Raw genomic sequence first — 26,042 nt, 5'->3', positions numbered from 1 at the left:
GCAACAGGCGTATGTATGTGTGGTTGCAGACTGTTTCTTGAATATTCTGACCGATGTTTTTGATTCCCGAAAACCGCCAACTCATTAAAGCTTAATAACTTTCTTATTAATTCACCAAAACTAACGTATTTTATAGCAAACGAAAGCGAAAGAATTGTTCTTTAAAACAATAAATTAAAATTTTCTAATATATGATTATAATCATTTATTGAACAAGTTATTTTAATTTGTTGAAATACCTTCACGTTTTTAATTTAAGATTTGAATGTTAAGCATATTAAGTTGCATAAAGTTTTTGGCACAGCGAATTTTTTATAAATATGCAGATGGCAGTGTTAAATTTTCAAATTTGCGTAGTCCGTTGATATATATCAGGTGTGTGTTTGTGCCTTGTTTTTTTTTTTTATTCATATGCATATTTAATTTGCACGTTAGATTTGTTCGTTTGTACAATTTACATTTTTCTCTTTAATTACGTTAAATGGAATTCAAATGCCACGAGAGGTCCCCCCTAAACAGATCCCTTTCGACGCCGGACATATCTGCAAATGAACCTATCTGCAGGAAAGTTTACATGGAAGAGTACTATTACAGGCCAAGCAAAAACCATGCACAAGGTGAAAGTCCAATGATAAGGCATATCAGCTGTCAGCAATTGATAGGTGAGTGTCGGTGCCCAATCGATTATCATTGATTGTAATTCAGTTGTTTTAAGGCCATGGTATTCCACCTAACAGAAATTTTGTGTACGGCGGTGTCCCATTTGATGAGATATCCAAGTTTCCTTCGGCAAACACATTGTGCTTAGAGACGAGTGCAGCTGATTTCCATGATTCACCCATGGATGTCGATCAGGAGACTTCTATGGAGACGAGCAATCTGTTAACTGAAATGAACGAGGTTATACAAGCGCCTGCAGTTGCCTCCACTCCGAACGCCTTGAGCAAATGTAAAGTGAAGTACAGGGGGCAAGTGCCTATCCTTATAAAAGAACCCGAAGAGACTGTAGAGGAAGAAGAAGTGACTGTACAGATCAAAAGCGGATGGTTCTCGTGTTGGCTGGCTGTGGCTGTGATTTGCTTGATATCAGGTTTATGTTATATCCCCTATTATGATAAATTGAACTATCAGAGGAAGATCCAATTGGACGCGATCAAGAACGATCTGTTGAGGAACGTCAAGTATCAGAAGCAACAGGTGCAGCAAATCGTCACTTTCATGGATAAAGTTGACATGAACATGCTGTCGACTCCGGACAATTTCTTAGCTTTAATCGGACCGACAGGTGTTGGTAAATCGCTCTGCGGTAATCTCATCAAGAAGAATTTCAAAGAGAATCAAGTCTTCGACGTGGACAAGAACAATTTCATCTTGGACGCGATGTCCTTCCACAGGAACATGCCATATCTGGTAATCGTCGATAACCTTTCCATCGAAGATCTGCAAGCGGTCACCGCGTTCTTGGATTCTCTGGCCAGGGGACCGACGATCTACGTGATAGCTATTTTTAATACACAAGACTTGTCTGATGACGGCGAATACTCTGTACGAGATTCGAGCCCGATCCCGAAACACTTCGACAACACCAATTACAGGATTCACTCGGTGCTCTTCGACAAGATCTCGAAGGAGGAAGTGTTGGAGTACGCGAAGGACAAACCGGACTATGATTCGGTGAAGCCGGTGATCGAGGAGCACAGTTTCGATGAGTACGGTTTCAAAGGTTTCCGCGCCAAACTGAACATTTTGCAGAACCCCAGATTAAATTTGATATTTTAAGTGATTGTGATTGTGATTTGATAAAATAAATTTTACATTTTTCGATAAATCTGAGAGTTTATTTATTACAAGAAAGAGAATAGTTATATAAAAAAAACCCAACTAAAGTGTTAAAGAAAATACTGGTTTAGTAATGATAAATGAGTCAACGAAATTTAAACTTAATCCACTTCCAATTTGCGGAAGTTTCCTGTGATTCCGAAGATCGAATCTCTCTCGTTACCGCAATTCACCATGTTTCTCTTAAGCGCTGAGACTGCGCCTTCTCTCGCTTGCGGACTGAACAAGTTTTCGTTTACTTCCATGCTGTCGTGAGAGATCAACGTTTTGTGGGAATCCTTCAGCTCCTGCTTCCAAAGATCTGTAACGAGAAATATCAATGATTAGCTGAGAGGTTTCGTTCAATTTGCATTCATGTACGAATCATTTCGGCCATCGGCATCGTTCCTCCGTATTCCTTTGGAAGCGTCTCTCTTTCAACCTTGTTTTGCTCCAAGCAATCTTCGATGCTCGTGTAAAAGCTTATTCTTTGTTTGATCTTCTCGGAAATGAGGGACATTCCGAAATCCAGAGCGAATTTCATTGATGGATGTGCGTTCACTGCGTGCACTTCTTTGTGTCTCATTGGCAAAGTTTTCTGAAAATTACTCAAAAATTTAGTATACACAGAACTATGAAAATTGACAATTTGATTCTAAAATAAAAATATAATTTTTTTAATACAACTTCTGCATTCAACAAGTGAATTTTGCAAATTACTAAAGTTGAAGCAATCACAGAAAGTTGTAGATAAGCTCATTTTATTCCTCATTTATTCAACTTTAAGTTGCTTATAAATATTTCATTAAGATTTGCTCAGTTCGAGAGATATTAATTTAAAACTGAAGTTTTTGCATTTCGTCAAATTTTTGAATTCACTAAGTTAATTTTGCATGCGAATTACTAAATTATATAAATCACAGAAACGTGCAAATAAGCTTATTCCATTTCTCATTATTCTAGCTTTAATTTACTTAGAAATATTTCAATCAGATTCAATTCGTTCGAGAGATATACATTTAAAACGAGAGATGTCACTTTTTACACAATTTTTGAATGAATTTTGAAAGCGAATTACGAAAATTGTATAAACCACAGAAGAATGCAAATAAGCTCATTTTATTCCCTATTTATTCAACTTTAATTTGCTTATAAATATTTCATTAAGATTTGTTCAGTTCGAGACATATTAATTTAAAACTGAAGTTATTGCATTTCGTCAAGTTTCTGAATTCACTAAGTTAATTTTGCAGGCGAATTACTAAATTTATATAAATCACAGAAACGTGAAAATAGGCTTATTCTATTCCTCATTGTTTTAACTTTAATTTACTTAGAAGTATTTCAATCAGATTTAATTCTTTCGAGAGATATAAATTTAAAACGAGAGATGTCACTTTTTCTACAATTTATGAATTAATTTGAGTGAATTTTAAAAGCAAATTACGAAAATTGTATAAACCACAGAGGGATGCAAATAGGCTCATTTTATTCCCTATTTATTCAACTTTAATTTGCTTATACATATTTCATTAAGATTTGCTCAGTTCGAGAGATATTAATTTAAAACTAAACTTATTGAATTTCGTCAAATTTCTGAATTCACTAAGTTAATTCTGCAAGCAAATTACTAAATTTATATAAATCACAGAAACGTGCAAATAGGCTTATTCCATTCCTCATTGTTTTAACTTTAATTTACTTAGAAATATTTCAATCAGATTCATTTGGTTCGAGAGATATACATTTAAAACGAGAGATGTCACTTTTTATACAATTTGAGTGAATTTTGAGAGTAAATTACGAACATTGTGTAAATCACAGAAGGATGCAAATAGGCTCATTATATTCCCTATTTATTCAACTTTAATTTGCTTATAAATATTTCATTAAGATTTGCTTAGTTCGCAAGATATTCACAAAAATGTAAAAGTGTTGCATTTTGCATGAATTAAATTTAACAATTTAATTACTACGAATCTAAGAAACGCGTTTCTTTGAAAATAGTCTCATTTTCTTCTTTATATTACTAGCTTTAATTGTCAAAGTAACTTTACTATTTGCTTCTCCTGAAAATCGCTGAAAACTTAAATAAACCATCTCACCTCTCCGTTCTTGACAATGCGAACAGCCTCTTTGATCGTGAACAACGTAAGATAGGCGAAACCCACGCCTTGTCCATCAGCAAAGTGCACGTAACCGCGCACCTGATTCTCTTCGTCTTCCATCAGAGTCTCATAAACGACCCCATGGATACGACACATATCCGCGTTCGTGAATTTATCCAAATCGAAAACTCCTGAAACATCAAACCAATCAACACGTAAAAACATGGTCAGAATGAAAGCAAACCCGGTCTGGCAATGATGACTCTCCTTCCTTTAGAATCCCTCTTGGGACTTGCGAAGAGATAACCCAGATCGGTCAAATCTTCCATCATTGGAATAGTTATATCCAAATTGTTGAAAGCGATACCGAAAGATTGTCTCAACAAGAGGTATCTTTGAAGCGCTTCCTGGGCTTGAAGCACGCTGAATTTCTTGCTGCGCAAGAAACGCAACAGAAAACGAGCGTCTGCAAAAGAACAGCAAGAGTTATTAAAATGATTGATCGGTTTGGATTGATTGCGTGTGAACCCAATCGGCAATTGATGATCTTCGGATTCTGAATGATCCATTCTCGCATCGAGGCTAAAGCTTGAACTCTCGCGTTGTTGTCCTCCCTCAGCTCCTCTTTGGCGATCTTCTGCGTCTCTTCGGAGAGTTTGCATTCGTACTCGTCCGCCTCTGTGACCCATTTAACTGAAGACATTCTGAAGAGCAAGTAAAGATTAATGTGTCTGTGTATATGCATGCATAAACCCCGGAAGATGGGTTTTCGTATATCTTTATTTTCCTTTCGGAGAGAAGAGAAAGTGTGCGGCTTTGGTGAATTCACGTAATCCGCGCGCACGCACGCACAATGGGACCTGTTACATCACACATTCGCTCGTTTCTTTTTGTAGGTCAGTGAGGTTTTCCTTATTAGTCAGAGCAGAAGTCAATGAAAATAACACTGGTTTACATTTATCATTAAATAAGAGAGACTTCACGAGAAGAACTTTTTTTTTTAATTGCAAATTATTGAAGTCACTTTCTTGACGATAATTACAAACCAGGAAATTGAAATTAATAACAAAAATTACTATATTAATTAGTTAAATTTCTAAAATTTCATTAATATTTTTCTTTAAAATTTACGAATTCGTTAACTGAAATTACGAAAATTGTAGCAATCACAGACACATGCAAATTGTCACCTTTAATGTCCGAAGTTTTAAACTTTAATTTGCTTATAAACATTCTAATAAGTTTTTGTTATTTCGTGAGATTATTCAGTTTTAAGAAGATGTCGTTTTTTATTCAATTCATGACTTTTGAAAGCGAATTACTAAAATTGTAGCAATCACAGAAAGTTACAAATAGGCTCATTCTACTCCCCATTTTCTCAACTTTAAATTGATTATAAATATTTCAATAAGATTCAATGGATTCAAGAGATATTCATTTGAAACTGAAGGTGTCACGTTTCGTTAAATTTCTGAATTATTTAAGTGAACTTTGCAAACAAATAACTAAACTTGTATAAATCACAGAAACATACAAATTGTCACAATTAATGTCCTAATTTTTAAACTTTAATTTGCTTATAAACATTCTAACAAGATTTTATTGTCTCATGAGATATCAATATAAAACTGAAGATGTCGCTTTTTATTCAATTCATGACTTTGAAAAGAAATTACTAAAATTGTAGGAATCACAGAAAGTTGCAAATAGGCTCAATTTATTCCCCATTTTCTCAATTTTAAATTTATTAAAAATATTTCAATAAGATTCAATTGCTTTGAGAGATATTCATATGAAACCGAAGGTGTTACGTTTCGTTAAATCTCTGAATTATTTAAGTGAATTTTGCAAACAAATTACTAATCTTGTATAAATCACAGAAACATACAAATTGTCACAATTAATGTCCTAATTTTAAAACTTTAATTTGCTTATAAACATTCTAATAAGATTGTATTGTTTCGTGAGATATCAATTTAAAACTGAAGATGTCGCTTTTTATTCAATTCATGACTTTTGAAAGCGAATTACTAACATTGTAGAAATCACAGAAAGTTGCAAATAGGCTCATTTTATTCCCTATTTTCTCTACTTTATTTTGATTATAAATATTTCAATAAGATTCAATTGATTCGAGAGATATTCATTTGAAACTGAAGGTGTTACGTTTCGTTAAATTTCTCAATTATTTAAGTCAATTTTGCAAACAAATTACTAATCTTGTATAAATCACAGAAACATACAAATTGTCACAATTAATGTCCTAATTTTTAAACTTTAATTTGCTTATAAAAATTCTAACAAGTTTTTATTATCTCGTGAAATATCAATTTAAAACTGAAGATGTCGCTTTTTATTAAATTCGTGACTTTTGAAAGCGAATTACTAAAATTTTAGAAATCACAGAAAGTTGCAAATAGGCTCATTTTATTCCCTATTTTCTTTACTTTCAATTGATTATAAATATTTCAATAAGATTCAATTAATTCGAGAGATATTCATTTGAAACTGAATATGTTACATTTCGTTCAATTTCTTAATCCACTAAGTGAATTTTGCAAACAAATTACTAGAAATTTTCTTAATAATTTTTCATTAAAATCAATACTATAACTAAAGAAACAATTTTCAATAAAATCTATTATATTTCTATAAGATTTGATCGTCTTTTGATAAAAATATTATAAAAAATGATTTAATAATTTTTTTAAAATTTTAAAGTAAATTATTAGAAAAATTTGCAAAACTTGAATAATAATAAATAAATAAATTGATTCTCAATAGAATTAATAAATTTTTATAAACAGAAAAATGTTGTTTGATTAACTTTTATAAAAGCTAGAAAATTTACTAGTTTGATTTTGTTGAATATTGTTTCTGTTCGCATTTACTTTTAAAAAAATTAATGTAATATTTAGATTTAGTACATGTAAAGTGTGATACATTTGATATAATAATTAAAATGAATAATCAAGAAAATATTTGCAAGGTTTTCTAAGAAAAGTTCCAAATTTTGTCAATTTTATTGATCGTTTTTATTCATAAAATGTAAACTTTTCATTGATAAACATTAAGTTTTTCTTTACTTAAGCAGCGATTTAGTATGTATAGTTTATATTGTGAGATAAACGTACCTTTTTATGTTACTTCTGAATTGACAATACCTCTTGAAATGTATAACAAGGTGCAAGAAACGGTCGATGCAGTCCGAATTTGGTTCGATAACTCACTGATCATTGGACACGGAAGATTCCCGACTATAAGGTAAAAGTGCAGATATTATTAAGTCCCTCCAATTCGCTCGCACACACACACACCTGTCTGAAAACCTCTTGGAGAGGGTGATCATTGTTTCTACCACCGCTTTCTTCGTTTGCTTCAAGGAAAAATTCTTCGACAAAATCCTCGTCTAATGCAGATTTAATCAATCCCATCCTGACAATTCATTCCATCATTAACATCATCATCGTTTCCGGCATCAATTCGAAAAGTAAAATCATCATTTACTGTTTCAACAGCAACTTTAAACACATTAATAATCTTCTTACAAAACTCAACTTAACATTAACAAATACAATCTTCAATTTAAAGTCATTTTCTAACGAAATTATTCAATAAAAGCAGATTTCGTAATTTAATGATGGTAAATTTGCATAAGGAAATGAAATAGATACAGACTTAATTATAAGCTCGTAACGGATGTTAAAACCGTTTTATTTTGATTATTACTATGCATTTCATCTCATTCAGTTTCTGTTTAAATCCATCAATTACTTCATTAGTTTCATGTAAATTTCCATCTGTTTTACAAATGCAACACAGGAGAAAACTAAATGTATAATGTTCACTGCATTCCTGAAATGTATACAGACAATGCGCTCGAGAAATTGGATATGTTCGATGCGAGAATTTTACTTTTACTTTTCTTATTTAATAAAAAATAAACAATAATGTGTATGTATATAATAATAAGAAAGGAAAAATCGTGCAGGAAATGAGTGATGACGAAACACGAAGAAATGTAATAAGCGAGATGGAAAATCGGTTAACAAAACATGACGATTGTAATTAAGGAAATGCATATTGCACATCTGCAATTTTCATTATATAACGTATTTAGTGCACTCGCTAAGTTACGACGCTTTAAAATGTATGAATTATTATGTACAAAAACGAACAGAAAGTTTGAATTTTCATATCAATTTTATTAGATTTTTTTACAGAATTTTTATATTATCTTAAGCCAAATTTCAAAAGTAAATTTCTGAAGTACTACAGTAGCTAGGAATAAGTTTATAGATTTGTTTGGTTCTATATAGATTCAAGTTTAATAATTTAATTGAATTCTTTGATTCAGAAACGTATTTCTGGAATAATTTTTATATTTATTTAAGGTTATTTTTTTCAAAGTCTATGATTATTAAGTCAAGTTTGGAAGAAAATTTCTAAAGAACTACAGTAGCTATGAATAAGTTTATAGATTCGTTTGGTTCTTTATAGATTTAAGTTTAATAATTTAATTGAATTCTTTGATTCAGAAACGTATTTCTGTAACAATTTTAATATTTATTTAAGCTTATTTTTTTCAAAATTCACATATTATTAAGTCAAGTTTAGAAGTAAATTTCTGAAGAAGTACAGTAGCTAGGAATAAGTTTATAGATTCGTTTGATTCTTTATAGATTCAAGTTTAATAATTTAATTGAATTAGAAGCGTATTTCTGGAAGAATTATTATATTTATTTAAGGTTATTTTTTTCAAAAATCAATGATTAAGTCAAGTTTGGATATCAATTTCTTAAGAACTACAGTAGCTAGGATTATCTTTATAGATTCGTTTGATTCTTTATATATTCAAGTTTAATAATTTAATTGAAATATTTGATTTAGAAATGTATTTTTGTAAGAATTTTTATATTTATTTAAGGTTATTTTTTTCAAAAATTAATGATTATTAAGTCAAGTTCAGAAGTAAATTTCTAAAGAACTACAGTAGCTAGGAATAAGTTTATAGATTCGTTTGGTTCTTTATAGATTCTAGTTTAATAATTTAATTGAATTATTTGATTTAGAAACGTATTTCTGGAAGAATTTTTATATTTATTTAAGGTTATTTTTCAATTATTGAGTCAAGTTTGGAAGTAAATTTCTAAAGAACTACAATAGCTAGGAATAAGTTTATAGATTCGTTTGGTTCTACATAGATTCAAGTTTAATAATTGAATTGAATTTTTTGATTTAGAAAAGTATTTTTGGAAGAATTATTGAATTCATTTAAGGTTATTTTTTTCAAAATTCAATGATTATTAAGCAAAGTTTGGAAGTAAATTTATAAATAACTACTAAATCTACAAATAAGTTTATATATTGGTTTGAATCTTTATAGATTAAAGTTTAACATATGTGACTTAAAATACTGCAATTTTGTGAAAATTTATTAGTATTCTTCATAAATTAAAATCTATGTGTGTGATTATAAAATTATTAACGTATTATAAGGAAACAGAGACTAGCATCAATTTGAAAGTGCATTCAATAAATTCATACTAATTTTAACATTATCTCAATTACTCGCATTTCTTACAGACAGCGTTGATTGAGGAAATGAACGAGTTTTGAATTAAAGTTGTAAAAGTTCAATTTGTTTTATTGCATTCGCAAATCTGCTCGATTTATATTTCTCTAAATTACGAAAGGTTAAATTAATTAAATGTCATAAATCAGTTGATACAGACGGGAAACGTTACAGTTATTCAACAATGTTATTTAAGAAATTAGAAACCAACATTTTCCGGGATGTTATCGATCTACGCAAAATGTAAATACTAAAATTTTGAATTAACGTTACAGGAAGTGCTCAGGTTAATAATATCTAAGGGCGTCGTTACAATCTATCAATTGTTTTGTTATTGTCAAGGAAACGGCACGGCAGGCTTTGGTTGTTTGTTGATTCTGGTCAAGGTGACCTTTGCGAAGTAAACTTGCATTTCCTTTTGCGCTCTGGGAGTCGTCGTTGTAAAACGGGACCGGTTACATGAGCGACCGACCCACTTCACCCGTGACTGACTGACTTCCTCCTGAGAGTCTTTCGAATTGCGTAATCGCGCGCGCCGCAGCCGACGATTACGTCACCTTTCTCTCTTTCGCCGAAGAAAGAACGAAAGAAGGTGAAAGTGCGATTTGCACTTTTCGTTGCGCAACGCACACAAAAATAATGCATATAAACATACAACAACAAACGCTCTTACTTAAATCAACAAAATTTATTAATCAATATAACTTATATAAAAAATTAGAACTAAAAATTAAACTTCTTCTTTCCCTTCTGAGCCTTCTTGACTTTCTCTTTCAACGCAGCCAAGTCCACCGGGGTGTTCGTTTGTTTCGGTTTGCTCGTCGAAGGTTGCTCTTCAGGTGGAATGAAAGCCAAACCTCTCTTCTCCTCCCTCTTCTTCGCGTTAATCTTGCTCTTCTCCTCGATCTCCTTCTGCTTCTTCACCTGCTTCTGTTCTTCAGTCAAGAAGTATTCACCCGTAGCCAACATCTTGTCGACCTGCAATAATAATTAATTAATAAACAAATTGAATTAAAATCCTCAATAATAAATACCTTGCTCTCCTGTTGCGCCGGAGGGAAAGCCGTGTACGGTTTCTTATCCTTCTTGTTCTTAGGTTTACGCGTCTGCACGTTTTTGCTAGCGAATTTAGGCAGGAACCGCTCCCAATTCTCGTTCTTCAATTTGGGATCTTTCAGCAACTCTCGCTTAATCATCAGCGCTTTTATATTGTAAATCGGATGGATGTTCTTGATTGTATCTTCAGCGATTTTTCGCACCTGCTGTAAACCTTTGTAAGGACCCAGAGCGGCCACAGTCTGCCCCTGCACGAGCACGTAGCAATTGGTCAAGAGTTCAATCGATTTCAGTGTGCAGCCGTTGGGCCCAATCAACCTCTGTCGCCTCTTGATAAACTTCCCTTTGTTCCTCGTCAAATTACCAATTTTAATAATATCACACCCGATGTCGTCTTGCAGGACCCTCTGCGCCTGCTCGTAAGGAACACTCCTGCTCAGCAACTTGATCATATCCCTAGCTTTCAATATAATGTACGGATCCCAAGTCTTACGTGTCGTCTTCACAGTCATAGTTCCCTCCACCAGATCCAGCTCCGCTTTGATGTGGTGCTCCGTTAGATTCTGCTGCACCAAGGGCCATACCTCCTTCAAATACTGCTCCCTGTACTGTGGAAAGAGCGTAGCAAAAGAGCTTTCCTCCAACAAACCATGAGGGTTATCTTCCTTCTTAAACTCGGGTATTTTCATCTGCCACGCATTCTCCACCGGCCCCGAAGGCCCACTTTCTTCCTCGTGATCTGAATCCATCCTCTCAAGCGATCAACTTCGAAAACTCATCAAGACTGATCTAACCTCTTTTCGTTTTCCAGCAACAACAACAAATCCATGCGGTTTATCTTGTGCAGTTGGTAGCAGAATCCACAGGCTCACCAACAGCAATCTGACGTTTCTTTGCAGTTAACTTCAGGTTAGTTTCTTCCAGTTTATTTGTGTATTTGGTTTGTTTAAGCCTTCGTTTTCTGAAGTTTTTGTTAATAAATTGCTTCAAAGTATGACTGATCTGGAGCAGCTGCAGACTGCGCTGCACTCTTTGAAAGTGCTCAGATCCAATGTGGGTATAGCCTTCGAGTCGGTGAGCAATGGTCTCAGGGCTGATCATGGCGAAGATGGTAAAGAGAACAAGTTTATACTCGAGCTGCAAGAGTTGCTTTCCACTGTCAATAACAATTTGAGGTAAGTTATTCTTAATTAGAGAGAATATTGTTAATTTATTGTTTTAGGGATGTCGAAGGGGCTGTCTCCAATTTGTCCATCCCTCCAGGCCCGTTCGCTTTGGGGAATACCATTTATTTGAGTCAGGAGGTTACGCAGGAAAGACAATCACTTTACGTGCAGTTGGTGAACAGCTACAAATGGACAGACAAGGTAATAACACAAAGTGATAAGTTGAAAACTATTTTATTTATTTGTATAACTAAATCGATGTAATGTGTGTTTCAGATCAGAGACTACAGTGCTTTGGCTGGTAACATTTTAGCCTCGAATTCAGTTAACAAGACGTACAAGACTTTCAGCACGACGAAGCGTAGGAAAACGCAGACGAGTACACACAATGTTCCTCCAGAGTGAGTGAAAATTCTGACGATTACAAAAAGATTATCTTTAATGAAATATGTTTCAGGGTGATTGAGAATCTTATAACAGGAATCGATCGGTTGTTTCCGGACGTGACTATAACGGCTTCGCGACCTTTCGTACCGAATCCCGTGATACAGGCTTCTTTGAGTCGCGTTCTGAAGGCGGTGATTGCGTTCAAAGGTCTGATGATCGAGTGGGTCGTCGTCAAAGCTCACTCAGAGTCGAACGATCTGTGGACGGAGTCCAGGTATAAAGTCTTCAAAAAGGTCACCGAGAATTGTCACGCGGCGATGTGCCATTTCCATTCGCCGACGATGCCCGAACTAGCAGTCAAATCCTTCATGGTAAACAAACTGAATCTATAGCTACATGATGAGTATACTTAACTTTGGGTGTTTTCAGCATTGGTTCCACAGCTACAACACTCTGTTCAGCAATCCGTGCAAAAGGTGCGGCAACTACCTGTACAGCAATTTGCCGCCGACGTGGAGGGATTTGAGGACTTTGGAGCCGTACCACGAGGAATGCAAATGAGTAACTTAAATCCATACAAATAATTCTTCTCGATCTTTTTTTTTTTAGTATTAGTCTGTATTTGTTTACGCTCGTAAAACCTTCACCTTTTTCGTATGTATAGAGATGTATTTTTTATTGCATTTTTCTTGAAACTTTATTACATGTTCCATATATATATATAATCATAATATGTATACATATATATATTTCAATATATATATACACGAACCTTCCATAATAATAATAATAATATATGTATACTAAATACTAAAACTCACAAACTTTCTTTCCTTTCATCCCAACGGCAATATTAGTCCGACAGACAGAGATAATCCTTTTTTTCTTGTTTCTTCCATCATCATCTCTTCAATTTTTCTTCATTTTCCTTTTATATAATAATAATAATAATAGTTATCTTTTTATTCTTATCAATCTTCGCAAAGTATGCATCATTTTATTTCGAAAAAACTAACGTAAAACGATTTCGATCTTATACAATATACAATAAATACCAAAAAACGTTTGTTAATTGAGAGGAACGTCGCTCCGTACTCTCGGGTAAAATTTTGAGTAATTTCGTGATCATCATCATTTTTTCTTCTTCTTCGCTCTTGCATCAAAAATATCTACAATTTATAACTTGAAACCAAAAGAAAACATCAAAATAATCATTTTTTGGGTAATTTTATCATCAGCTACTTCTATCAAACATGCAAACACATTTTCTCGTTGAAATTATAAATCGATAGTAAAATAAATGAATACACAACACCAGTACGTAGAAAAAGAACAACACAAAACATACTTAATTAAAAACCAAAAAACACACCGCAATCAAAGTCAAATCACTTACAGTTAGTAATCATTACAGTTTAATTACTTAATATTATCATTATTATGTAACAATATTTACATTTAGAATCATTTGTTTTTGCTCCGTTAATTAAAGATTAAGTCGAGTTATTTAACGTCTTCGAACTTCGGTTAAAGTCTGCGCTAGTGTTTTTTCTGTGTGTGTGTGTGTATCAAGTGTTTTACAACAATTATCAAGTAGGTTTCCTAATCATTCTTTTTTTTTTTTCTTAATAAATTATATTTAACGTTTATATATCGACATTTCGTTATCATTTTCATATTATCATTATTAATATTTATTTATAATTATTAATTCTCCTTAGGCCAACGAAACGCTCGTACTCGGAACCCGCAACAACAAATTCGCGAAACACAAAAATTAGAAAATCTGTGTAGCGCCAAAAAATCTGTGTGTTTTTTTCTTTTCATTCTTCTAATTGACTAAAATCGTGGACCTTTCAAGATCAAAAAAATTACATAAATTACGATCGAAGTTACCAGAGAAAATAACAAATCTATTTATAAACGTCAACAATTTTCACTGAATTTCGCTGCAACTCAAAAGTTGATGCTGTGTAAAACAGTTTTCTTTGGTAATTTCGATACAAAAACACGCAATTTGTGTGTACAAAAATTATGCAGATCAATCAATTGTTTTAAAAACAAAAAATCCTAAGGTCACCTTATTTTTGTGGTATTTTTTTTTATGAATACTAACAGGAACATTTCGAAATTACACTGTGGCGCTATCTACGCTAATGAACTTTATTTAATTTTTTTTTTTCAAATTTTTATTTTAAACATTATTCGATATATTTCGGCTTTGAATGAAAAAAAAAACTTTGTTACAATTCCTCCTCGACCCGCTAATTTTAAGTCTCTCTAAACATCTTCGCTTTTTTATTTTTATTATATCTCTTAAGTGATTCAATCAATTCGAGAAACAGTTACATTTTTGCGTGTCTTTTATGTGAATGAATTTGATGATGTGTGTCGCGTGCTTTATATACTATATATTTCCTTCCTTTATTGCGTTTACAATTAACCTGATTCGTAGACGAAGCAAACTTTTCCAAAAGTTATAGATTTAATTTTCTCTGTGTTTGTGTTTGTGTGCTATGTACAAAATTTCATATAAATGTTATTACAAAAAACGTGTGTCGGGTTACAATTACGTTATTATATAATTGAACAAAAAAAAAAAAACGAAATGATTATGGGGGAACAACAGTTACATGTTTCTTTTTTTTCTTAAATTCCAACGTTTTACAAGCGCTTTTCTCGGTTCATCATCAATATAATTATTAGTATCGATATTAATCAATATTCTTTGTTCGTCCTCATTCGGATATAATCGAGAATTCACAAATGGCAGTGCTTTCAGAGTACTAATTGTAACTTTGCGATTTCAACAGAAACTAAATGAAAAAATTGTTCTCTCTCTACATGTTTGCATGCTTTCAACTGGTGAATCAAAACGCAATAACACTGCGAGTCATCCGGTGTCCACTATGTTGTTTCGCGTTGGGAACTTCCACTTTCCTCGCACGTCGCATCCGTTCGGACTCGTCCTGGTGATCGGTAATAACAACAGAAACATATCAGGATTGAAAACAATTTTTTTTTTTTGGGGAAAGAGTAAAAAAAACGTGTTTTTTGTTGTTGTTTGTTGTTGCCGAAAAGCCCTTCAAAACAGAGATATTCCTTGCACTATCTTAATTAAATTAGTTAATTAGTGTTTAAGTTAACCGTTTAATTATTGATTAATTTAGTTCACTTGAGCAGCATCGAAACGTACATCGCTGAAGAGATTTTTTTTTTTGCGAGAGATTGAAATCCACGCGCGCACACAACTTTATTAGTTTTTTTTTCTTCTTTCGTTCTCTTCGTTTAAGTTCACTTCAAAATGTTTCGCGTCCCTCGAGTTCCATTTCTTCTACTACAGCGAATGGCAGTGAATTTTTGTATTTACTTAGTTATTCGTATCCTCCACATTCAATCAATCAATCAATCCAATCAACATAAATAAATAAATAAATGAAAGTAGAAACAATGAAATTCTATCAATAATATCCTTAAAACCTATTTATTCATTTACTTATATATATATTTATATATATAGTTTTTTTTTTTCTTAACGCTAATTTAGAATGAACGAACGAGATTGGAAAATCTGTGCTTGCGCCTTGAGGATTTTTCGTCCGTCGAACGCGCAAGCACATCTCGAAAATCTCAATTGTATTTGTGTTTTTTTTATATATATATATATAAATATTTGTATTCTGTATCTTATCCCATCGCTTATTTAGATTTAGACCTAATCCAATTCAGTGCACTTATTATATGCGTGCCACAAACAAAAACAAATTTCGCTACTGGATTTTCTTCCTTCTCCTTTTTTTTTGTTGTTGTGTTAAATACATTTTTCTATAAATATTGTTTATATATATAAATATTATTACTATCTTTTTTTTGTTCAGTTTTTTTTGTTTGTAATTTCTCATTACGCAGCATCGTCGATTGAGTAAGTGAAAAAATAAATATAAGTTGGCCGATTTATGCGATTGTTTCATCGACAATTTGACATTTAAATTGTCAATTTTGCTAATTACTTTTTTTGTTCACTTCATTAGAATTCATATTGAAACAAATTGATTGAATTTTATAATTTTTGCAAGTGAAAAAAATGACAATTTAGTTCAAAATTAATTTCATCAAGAAAAAACAAACAAAACTATTAAAATTGATCATGTAACATATAGTGATCAGTCAAAAAACAAAGAAATGTAAACGTTAATGTTATGAAAGGTTGTCAAAATTGATTCGAATTGTGCTGTAGAAATCAAATAATTGTGATGTAATAATTGAATGGAATTGTTAAATAATTGTTGTTTCTTTAGAAAATTCCACTTGAGTAATGATTATTAGTAATGAAGAATAAATAAATAAATAAATAAACAATGGCAATCGTCGACCAATCAAACAATTGTTTTGTAATTGGAATAATAATGAAATCGTTCATGGATAGATGGATAATTAAACTATTTATATAGAGAGAAAGAGATAAATAAAATGAAAGAATAACGGAAAAAAAAAGAGGTATAAAATATAAGGAAAAATGTAAATGGTCATGCGTTTATGAAAAGAATCATTGAATTTTCGTTTTCTCGTTTAGGAATTTATCAAGCAAAGATCACATACACACTCGATCGCAATCAAACAGTGAACGAAACGATTGTTTCTTTCATCATTGCACAGAAAGAATGCAAACTAAACTAAACAAAAAACAAGAACAAGACGCTTCTGCGAATAATTGTTTTGTTTTTCTTCTTCAGTTGCTGTTGTTATTGTTGATGTATGACTAAGAGAAAGGAAACTTAACGAGGAAATGATCGCGTTCGGTGAAAATCTTCGGGCCAGCGCACAAGAACGGTTTATTATCCAACGATTTAATCAAATTGAGAAAGAAAATTGTTTTTTTCGAAACTACGTTACGTTTAAGGCCGTTTTTTTTTTAATATATGTTACGAGAGTAATAAACCTTTTAAATTGATTAATTTACTATTAGTAATCATTGTTATTAATATTATTAGTATTAGTGTTACGATTAAGTTTTGGAAGAGAAATCACACTGATTATTGTTAAATTATTGTTTGTTTTTTTTTTCCTTTTCGATGATCAACGTCCCCTAAACTCACGCTTACGAGAATCACTTTTAATTTTTAGTTGAGATTTTCTTTTAGTGGATGCGGCTCTGTGTCTCTGTTTGCTTTAATTCTGCGCTAGAATCTGTTGTTGTTGTTTGTTGTTTGTAGATGTTGTTTCTAGTTTCGGTGTGGACGCTTAAAGCTATGTCTTAAGAATGTTGCGCAAGCTTTGGTGCGTTGCGAGATCAACTCGACGAGATGGTCCTCGAGGGCCAGCAGAGGGGCCGGAAGCGGCAGGATGCTGAACGTCGCGATGTTGAGACTTTCCCATTGTCAAACGGCGCTGTTGGGGAAGCGCGGGGGCGGCAGCGGTGGCGGAGGTCTGCTTCCTGAATCGCCCCGTTGCGAGGACCTTTCCGATCCAGCTATCGCAGTAGGCGTCGTCGTAATCATCATCATCATCATCGTGATCATCGTGGTTGTCGTTTGATGAAGGAGACGTAAACGGAAAACAGATACAAATAGAGACAAACGAAGGGAAAAGAACCGGAAACGAAAAGATTGCAGCGCCAAAACAAACAAACGACGAAAGTATCGACCAACCCCATCGAATAAATACTTTACCTTCGTCTAATCGGAAGTATGCAACTACAACAACAGCAAAAACTATCGTATCAACTATATAAAAACAACATGCAAGAAAACAACACGACATGCTTTTACTGTTACTATAACAACTACAAAAATAAACCTCTCATCATCGCAGTGACCCGCGTTTGTCAAATGATGGAAACTTGATCTTTTGTTTCTCTTTACCATCTAGAATCTTGCATCTGTTACGTAGAGAGAGACAAGTACAAAAATTGAATTCAAAAATATGGTAATCCTCGTTCGGTCTTCGATCTGAGGAAATCCAGAACAATAATAAATCTTCTGTCTTTAATGACATTTAATAAAAAAGTTGAAAATTTTCAGTAACTGCTGAAGCCTTGGAGACAAAAACAAACTCCGGTCTCGGATGTTCTCTGTCGTGTATTTACAGATATTCACACTAAAGAAAAAAAGGGTTGGGGCTGCTCTAAAATAATGACTCGTTCTGTTTGTTGAGCCAAGTGCGCTGCTATTCATAAAATTACAGGTAAATTATTACATATATTTCCATCGATCGTTGCTTTCTTAATAATTAATTGAAAATAATTGAATTTATATAAATTCTTATGATTTGCTTCGTTTTTCTGGCAGAAATTTCTGGCTGTTATTAAAAAAAGCGAAGCGGTTGTTGTGAATGATATTAACGTTGCTAAGGACGCTTTTTAATTAATATACATCTAATGACTGTTGCTAAGGACGCTTAATTGACTTAAAATGATGACTTATGGTTGCTATGGTTTCAAATCATTGTTGATTATCTAATAATAGTAATTAAAATTTTCTATGCTGATTTTTTAAAATTAAAAAAAAATCAATTTTTTCCGAAATATCGTAATTTCTATATTTTAACAATTAATTATGAATATTAAAAATTAATACAAACGATTAATTTTCCTTATTGTCTATTATTGCTTTGAATTGAAAAATTGAAAAAACATCTGAAATTTACCGCATCCACCGGTTAAATATAAGTAAAATTTTGTAATTCTAGAAAGAATGTAAGAAAAACAATTATTGAATGTAAAAAAGCAAAGCCGTTGTTATTAATGATATTAATGTTGCTAAGGACGCTTAATTGATGTTATGAACACCATTAATGTCACTAAGGTTGACTTACAATGATGATTTATGGTTGCTATGGTTACAAATCATTGTTGATTATCTAATAATAGTAATTAAAATTTTCAATGCTGATTGTTTTTAAATTTAAAAATAATCAAATTTTTCCGAAGTATCGTAATTTCTATATTTTTACAATTAATTATGAATATTAAAAATTAATATAAAAATCTGAAATTTTAAATTCACCGCATCCACCGATTATATACAACTAAAATTTTGTAATTCTAGAAAGAATGTAAGAAAAACAATTATTGAATGTAAAAAAGCGAATCGGTTGTTATGAATGATATTAATGTTACTAAGGACGCTTTATAATTAACATACATCTAATGACAGTTGCTAAGGACGCTTAATTGATGTTATGAACACCATTAATGTCACTAAGGTTGACTTACAATGATGACTTATGGTTGCTATGGTTTCAAATCATTGTTGATTATCTAATAATAGTAATTAAAATTTTCTATGCTGATTTTTTAAAATTTAAAAAAAAATCATTTTTTTCCGAAATATCGAAATTTCTATATTTTAACAATTAATTATGAATATTAAAAATTAATACAAACGATTAATTGTCCTTATTGTCTGTTATTGCTTTGAATTGAAAAAAATTCTGAAATTTACCGCATCCACCGGTTATTTACACCTAAAATTTTGTAATTCTAGAAAGAATGTAAGAAAAACAATTGTTGAATGTAAAAAAGCGAATCGGTTGTTATGAATGATATTAATGTTACTAATAATTAACATACATCCAATGACAGTTGCTAAGGACGCTTAATTGATGTTATGAACACCATTAATGTCACTAAGGTTGACTTACAATGATGACCTATGGTTGCTATGGTTGCAAATCATTGTTGATTATCTAATAATAGTAATTGAAATTTTCTATGCTGATTTTTTTTTAATTTAAAAATAATCAATTTTTTAAGAACTATCGTAATTTCTATATTTTTACAATTAATTATGAATATTAAAAATTAATATAAAAATCTGAAATTTTAAATTCACCGCATCCACCGATTATATACAACTAAAATTTTGTAATTCTAGAAAGAATGTAAGAAAAACAATCATTTATACGTTTAATTATATTGAATCTGTATTATTTTAATTTTTATAATAATAAAAATATGGTGGATGCGCCAGGTTATATATATATTCTTATTATTGTTATATTACATTTTTTCGTTGTAAAACTTATTTGAATGTAAATAAACTTGATTTTAATTGTTTTCAATTAATTAAGAAAGCATCGATAACTAACGGAGTGCTCAAAACGTGTGAGAATTGTGTGTCAACGTGTACGTTTGGTGGTGTGAACTTAAGGGGTTGAAAGGTTGTGTTCTCTTATGTGAGAAGTGTCGTCAATATAGTTAAAAAGAAAATCTTGTGATAGGTGTGTATTATTTATATATGTGTCGATCCTGGTGCTTCCTTTCTATGAAAGTGTTTCTTTTTTCTCAACAATCTGCAAATTTTTAGCTCTAAAGTAAAAAACGGCTTCACCCAATTTTGTCTGATTCTGGTCAGCTGTAGTTAATTTTGTTTTTGTGGTATAGTTTTTTTTGTTTTTTTTTTGTTTTCAGCTCGTTCAACTTTTCAGCTTTTGCTCTTACATTGTTTCAGGTACCTGAATAGAAGGCGTACGCCGAGTGTGTTCTGGAGGGAAACAAATTATACGCCGAGTACGACGAGTCGAACAATTGCAGTTCCTCGGTATTATGGTCAAACGGATTCTGAACTGAATACACAAACAAAAAATATCAAAGAATAGACAAAACTAACAAATATTTAGATTAATAATAACATTCAAACGAACACACACTAAACGTACATAGATTTTTCGTTGCTAAGATACAGAGAGACAAACAAAACACAAAACGATTGATGATTGAAAATTCGGCATGCTTTTGTTCTTATTAAAAAAATAATAATAAAACAATCTCTGCAAACAAAACAAAAAAGAAAAAAAAATAGAACAATTGAGGAGCTAAAGGTACGAATCTACTGGAAGCTAAACAACGGAGAGACAAAAAAAACAAACGAACAACAAACGGATTGTAAATAAGTAATTGTTAGTAATAGAAGAGGTTGGGATTCTTACATGAGTCTTGCTGGATCTTTTCCTCGGCAACGACAAGACCTGCCTGTTCGGTCACCGGAAGATGTTGCTCGAGTGCGTTAACACAGTTAAGCATACTCCTGAAACACAACCTGTCTTTCAACAAAAAAAAAAGAAGAGAGAACAAAAAAACAGAAGAGATTTGGAGAAGAAAAGAAAACAAACAAAACAAATGCACACACCTAGATAGAAACAAACGACGACTAAATCAAAGGGAAAACAAAACAAAAAAAATATATAGATATAATACACAGTTAAGGTAGAAAGTAGGAGGTTAATATTAGATTGCGTAAAGTGATCTCACATCAATCAAATCAGCGCTTACAGAAAAGCAAAAAACAGGTGAAAACAATTAATTAAGTAGACGTGAGATAGAGAATTGTTATACAATTGTTGTTGTTGTTTTTTTTTTGTACAGTGTCCTGTGTTCAAGTTTTTTGCACAGCGTGTCGGCAGCATTAAATAAAACGAATCAAATAAAAAATATAATACTAGTTGTTTTTTTCTTTAATAGAAACAGAAAATAAACAAAGAAACAAACAAAAAACATATTGATTTAATCTATTTGTTTAATTGAGCAATCGTTTTTTATTTTGATTAATGAAAATATTGAAGTATTTTGCAGGTTATGTCTTATTGGAATGATATTAAACAATTGAGTATCTATGGTAACAGCACAATCTTTGTTAGATAATATAATCGCATTGATTGAATGTCAAAAATGTTAATTTTTCAATTTATAAAATCGAAATAAAAAAAAATTACACTTATTTTTTATTAATTAACATTAAAACTTTCGATGAAATTATTTAATATATTTTTCTTTGAATAATTTTACAACTTCGTTAGTATTTGACAATTATAATGTCACTTTGACATTGACATGAATATGTCATTTCATTTGAATTGCTCAATTAAAAGATCATTTCATCGTATATAAAACAAAAATGTGCGTTTATCACAATTCCAAAAGAATTTAAATCATAAACAAACAAACAAATAAAAAAGAAAGAGAATTAGATAAAACGTTGCAGTCTTTAACAAAATAATTGCGTTGCATCAAAAGCATTTTCTCGATTTGCGTGAAAATGTCTTTGAATGTTCGCATTTTGCAAGTTGTTATTATTGGGCCTTCGGTGAATCCGCCGAATTATTGTGCTGTTGCGGTTGTTGATCGTCGTTGGCTGCAGCGATTTGATCGAATTGCACGGATTCACTAGAAATTTACAAAAAAAAAAACAAAAACAAAATAAAGAGAAAAATAAATTATATTAAGCCTGCTCGATGCAAATTGTGGGTGTCAAAAGTGTTTTGTGTCGCCACTCCGCGCACATATATATACTAACTTACAAAACGTAATAATAGGTTAAAGGTGTGGTAATCTTTATTCGTTGCAAAGTGTGTGTGTCAACATACGTAATAATAGCAATCAAGTTCGAGCAAACATTCGGAGCCTAAAATTGAGATCTGACCGTTTCGATGCGCAGATGTCCTAAAAATGATAATGTAACCATGACAACTTGATTGGATGCTTCCGATTGTTTGCTTTCGTTGCGTCGGATCAAAGTGAGTTTGAGATGGATGATGTAGAAGAACAAACAAATGAATAAATAAAAAAAGAAAAAACAAGAGAGAGAAAATAATGATTAGAGAATAATGGGATGAAATCGGCGGTGTTTCTTTTTATTTAAAATCGTCGATTGGTTAGTTGTTTTCGTTTAATTATTACTTTTTGGTTGTTGTTGTTGTTGTTGTTGTGGTTATAAATGTGGACCCACCGTTAGGTCTTCGGCGGATCCGGCCAGGTCCACCTCCGTCGAATCGGGCGAAGGATCCGAACTCTGGACGCGAGGTCCTCTACGGCACGGACACACACGGCCGTTGTAAGCAGAGATGTTTATAGCGAAACGCGAAAGGCTGGCCCGAAGACTGTCTTGAAGCAACGGTCAGCAAACACAAGATCAACGAACACAGTACGAGGCAACAAACATACACTCTCATTCATTCATCAGCATCTTCAAATATATATCTTCAGCAACGATGATAATAATCATGATTATCTTCGATAACAACGCATTCTTTGTTCAATTCCAGCAAAGAAAATCAATACATTTACAGCATCTTCATGGTAACTTTATGTCAAAGTATTTGCGGAGATGCAGCTTCATCAATCGGATGGTAACAGTAAGGATTTCGTAAATGAATGAGAAAAAGAGGAATTCAATACAGGAAGATACGATGAAATGTTAAGGATTTCTGTAATATTTTGATAATGCAATTTATCATTCAATATTAATCAAAAATTAGTAATTAGCAAATGATGTTTTTTCACAACCTTCAAAGTTTTCCTTAAAAGTAGTTTTAATAATTTCTAATTAGGAAAAAACTTTGATATTAGTTCAATTCTCTTTAAATTTTTCTCAAACTAAATAAAAATTGTCAAAATTAGTTCATTTGTAATTGCAAAAATACTTTAATTTTAGTACAAATATTAGTAATTATTTGCATATTCGATATGCAAAGAAGAGATTAAAAGTAGTTCAAATGTGAAACTAAGGAAATTATTATATGTAAAAAGAAAAGTTTAAAGATTTATAAATGAGATTCGAAATAATGGAATTTAATGCAAATGTAATCGTCGAAAACAAAAAAAAAGTAGTTCAACTCTTAATAATAATGAGCGTAGAAGCGTGTTCACACGAATATCGAGTTAGTGTTTGAAAGTACTTTTAAAATAAACATTTTTTCTTCAATAATTAGTTAACTAGTATTAGTAAATGTGATTTCATAAAGAAACTACTTTAAAGTTTTCCTTAAAAGTAGTTCTAATTAGTAAAATACTTTGATATTAGTTCAATTTTCTTTAAATTTTTCTCAAACTAAATCAAAAATTGTAATTGAATAATTGCCAATTGCAAAAATACTTTAATTTTAGTAGAAATCTTAGTAATTATTTGCATATTCGATCTGCAAAAATTATTATATGTAAAAAGAAAAGTTTAAAGATTTATAAATGAGATTCGAAATAATGGAATTTAATGCAAATGTAATCGTCGAAAACAAAAAAAAAAGTAGTTCAACTCTTAATAATAATGAGCGTAGAAGCGTGCATTTTTTTCTCAATAATTAGTTAACTAGTATTAGTAAATGTGATTTCATAAAGAAAAACCGTACAAAAAACTGAAACAAAAGTTATTGTTTTTCAGAAAAATTGCACATCGAATAAAAAAAGAAACAAATGGGGTTGCTAGGGTATTGAAAACAAAAAGTATGTAACTTTTGTTTTTATTTTTAAAGAAGGGTAGTGGAGCGAAGGGATGTTGCCTCGTACGGAAAGGATCTCGTCTTACTCAGAGAGAATAAAAATAAACTAAAAGATGAGATAACTAAAAGAAAATAGAGAGAAAGAGAGAGAGAGAACCGCATGCACTACTGACCGGAAGTTGCGTTCAATTGTTATTCTGTTTCACGATGTATATATTTCATTTGTTCGCCTCAAAGTTATTATGAAATTAAGAAAAAAAAAAAGTAAGATTTGTTGGGATCGTGTTTGGATGATGATTCGTTTTCTTCTTCTTCAACTGTTCAATCATGTTACGTGAAGAAGAAAGAATATCGAAGATCTCGTGTGTTTTCGAATGATATTGTAGCCAATCAAAGAGCGCAACAGAAACAAACGACAAGCAGACAGCGAAAACAAAAACAAAAAAAACAAATACACACCGCATGCTCTCATGTTATATAACATGATGATTGTTGAACGAAACGATAAAAAAATAATGAATATAGAAAAAAATAATCACAGAGGAATAAATAAATGCTCGTTGCGTGTGGAAAATCCGCTGGGGAGAAGAGACACACAGAGAGAGAGAGAGAGACAGAGAGAGAAACACACACGTGCAGGGAGACACTCACCCGTACAATCTGCTATCCCGAAAACTGTTCCTGCCGAAGAATCTCGATTAAAATTGATGACAAAAAAAAAAGAGTAAAAGTGAAGAAAGGTGAAAAGAATATAAGAGAAAAAAAAGAAAAGAAAAATCAGGGAACGCAAGAGACGAGAACGGAAAAGAGAATTATGCGAATTATGTATATGGAGAAGAACCAAAAAAATCGCTGCTGTCAAGGAAATGCCCTTGACGATAAACAAATGAAATTATTAGAAAATCAAGGGCGTTTCCAAGGAAATCATACTCCTAAATGGATGATGGTGTATACATTTACACACACACAAAACACTTTTTTTTTTTTTCATTTGTCTGGTTTAGTTACGTTTCGATCGCATTTTTTTTTTCTTTTGAAAATCCCGCCCCTTAGTTACGGTTGCGTAACAATTGCTATCGTTGTTATTCCGTGTTTTAGTTTAGGTTTTTCTTTGTTGTTATTAGGGCGAATTTAATATTAATATTATTTTTTTTTTCGCTTAATCTCTCTTTCCACTTACCTTCCGTTGCCGTGCCTGAAGAGGGCCAAGATCTCCTCGAAGGTCTTGTTCTTCGTTTCGGGCACCTTCTTGTACGTGAAGATCCAGAAGATCGCCAGGAACACGCTGAATGGAAGGAAGGTGTAGTTCTCTAATGCGTTCTGAAAAAAAATAAAGTTAACGTTGTAATTATACAGAATATAAAGAAAAAAAAATCTCGATTCGGGTCGCACGTTAGTTGCATGATTATATAAAACACGTCCAATTAGAACTCGAATTAGCATTTATATAAATATTTGCGAACGTATGCGAATTCATAATATATTATCGGTTCGAAACTTTCATAAAAATTCACCACCGATCGAGAGTATAAAAGGGAATTTCGCTGAAAAGCTGTTATCAGTTAGCATTCGCTTCCAACCACCTCAACAACTACTACTACTACTACTACATCCAGCTTAGTATCACCTCCAGTATGCAGCCCATCATTGTAAGTATACATTCAAATTACATAAATCAATTCAATAACTTTACTCAATTCAATTAAACAACAATCTGTTACT

General features: G+C 31.9%; 5 protein-coding genes across 8 annotated transcripts; 2 read left to right on the top strand and 3 right to left on the bottom strand.

Moving 5' to 3' along the window:
* The first annotated feature begins 347 nt into the window (after positions 1 to 347).
* On the top strand, positions 348 to 1,784 carry LOC108558299. The gene is made up of 2 exons (XM_017915176.1): positions 348 to 662; positions 716 to 1,784. Exons 1-2 carry the CDS (start codon positions 482 to 484, stop codon positions 1,777 to 1,779), a joined length of 1,245 nt encoding a protein of 414 aa, XP_017770665.1. The 5' UTR covers positions 348 to 481; the 3' UTR covers positions 1,780 to 1,784.
* Positions 1,785 to 1,907: 123 nt separating this feature from the next.
* On the bottom strand, positions 1,908 to 4,629 carry LOC108558307 (alpha-tocopherol transfer protein-like). The gene is made up of 5 exons (XM_017915187.1): positions 4,455 to 4,629; positions 4,171 to 4,392; positions 3,924 to 4,117; positions 2,200 to 2,416; positions 1,908 to 2,140 (listed from the first exon to the last, which is right to left on the bottom strand). The coding sequence occupies exons 1-5, from the start codon at positions 4,627 to 4,629 to the stop codon at positions 1,941 to 1,943; spliced, it is 1,008 nt and encodes a 335-aa protein (XP_017770676.1). The 3' UTR covers positions 1,908 to 1,940.
* Positions 4,630 to 10,188: 5,559 nt separating this feature from the next.
* On the bottom strand, positions 10,189 to 11,415 carry LOC108558340 (KRR1 small subunit processome component homolog). Its single transcript, XM_017915236.1, has 2 exons — positions 10,536 to 11,415; positions 10,189 to 10,479 (listed from the first exon to the last, which is right to left on the bottom strand). The coding sequence occupies exons 1-2, from the start codon at positions 11,304 to 11,306 to the stop codon at positions 10,225 to 10,227; spliced, it is 1,026 nt and encodes a 341-aa protein (XP_017770725.1). The 5' UTR covers positions 11,307 to 11,415; the 3' UTR covers positions 10,189 to 10,224.
* Positions 11,416 to 11,443: 28 nt separating this feature from the next.
* Positions 11,444 to 12,833, top strand: LOC108558350 (mediator of RNA polymerase II transcription subunit 27). The gene is made up of 5 exons (XM_017915247.1): positions 11,444 to 11,732; positions 11,780 to 11,924; positions 12,000 to 12,124; positions 12,181 to 12,481; positions 12,540 to 12,833. Exons 1-5 carry the CDS (start codon positions 11,551 to 11,553, stop codon positions 12,669 to 12,671), a joined length of 885 nt encoding a protein of 294 aa, XP_017770736.1. The 5' UTR covers positions 11,444 to 11,550; the 3' UTR covers positions 12,672 to 12,833.
* Positions 12,834 to 16,584: 3,751 nt separating this feature from the next.
* LOC108558315 (glucose transporter type 1-like) lies at positions 16,585 to 25,640 on the bottom strand (the record flags this gene model as incomplete). 4 transcript variants are annotated; one of them, XM_017915199.1, is given in 5 exon segments in its annotated part: positions 16,585 to 17,580; positions 20,565 to 20,675; positions 21,039 to 21,136; positions 24,972 to 25,001; positions 25,501 to 25,640. In XM_017915199.1, coding segments are annotated over 5 exon segments (471 nt in total), but the record flags the coding sequence as incomplete, so codon positions are not given.
* Between the last annotated feature and the right edge of the window lie 402 nt (positions 25,641 to 26,042).

Source organism: Nicrophorus vespilloides, unplaced genomic scaffold, assembly GCF_001412225.1.
Source record: "Nicrophorus vespilloides isolate i.1.1-1 unplaced genomic scaffold, Nicve_v1.0, whole genome shotgun sequence".
NCBI lineage: Eukaryota > Metazoa > Arthropoda > Insecta > Coleoptera > Silphidae > Nicrophorus > Nicrophorus vespilloides.
Note: the sequence above shows the minus strand (reverse complement) of the source record. Positions and strands in the feature narration are given on the sequence as shown.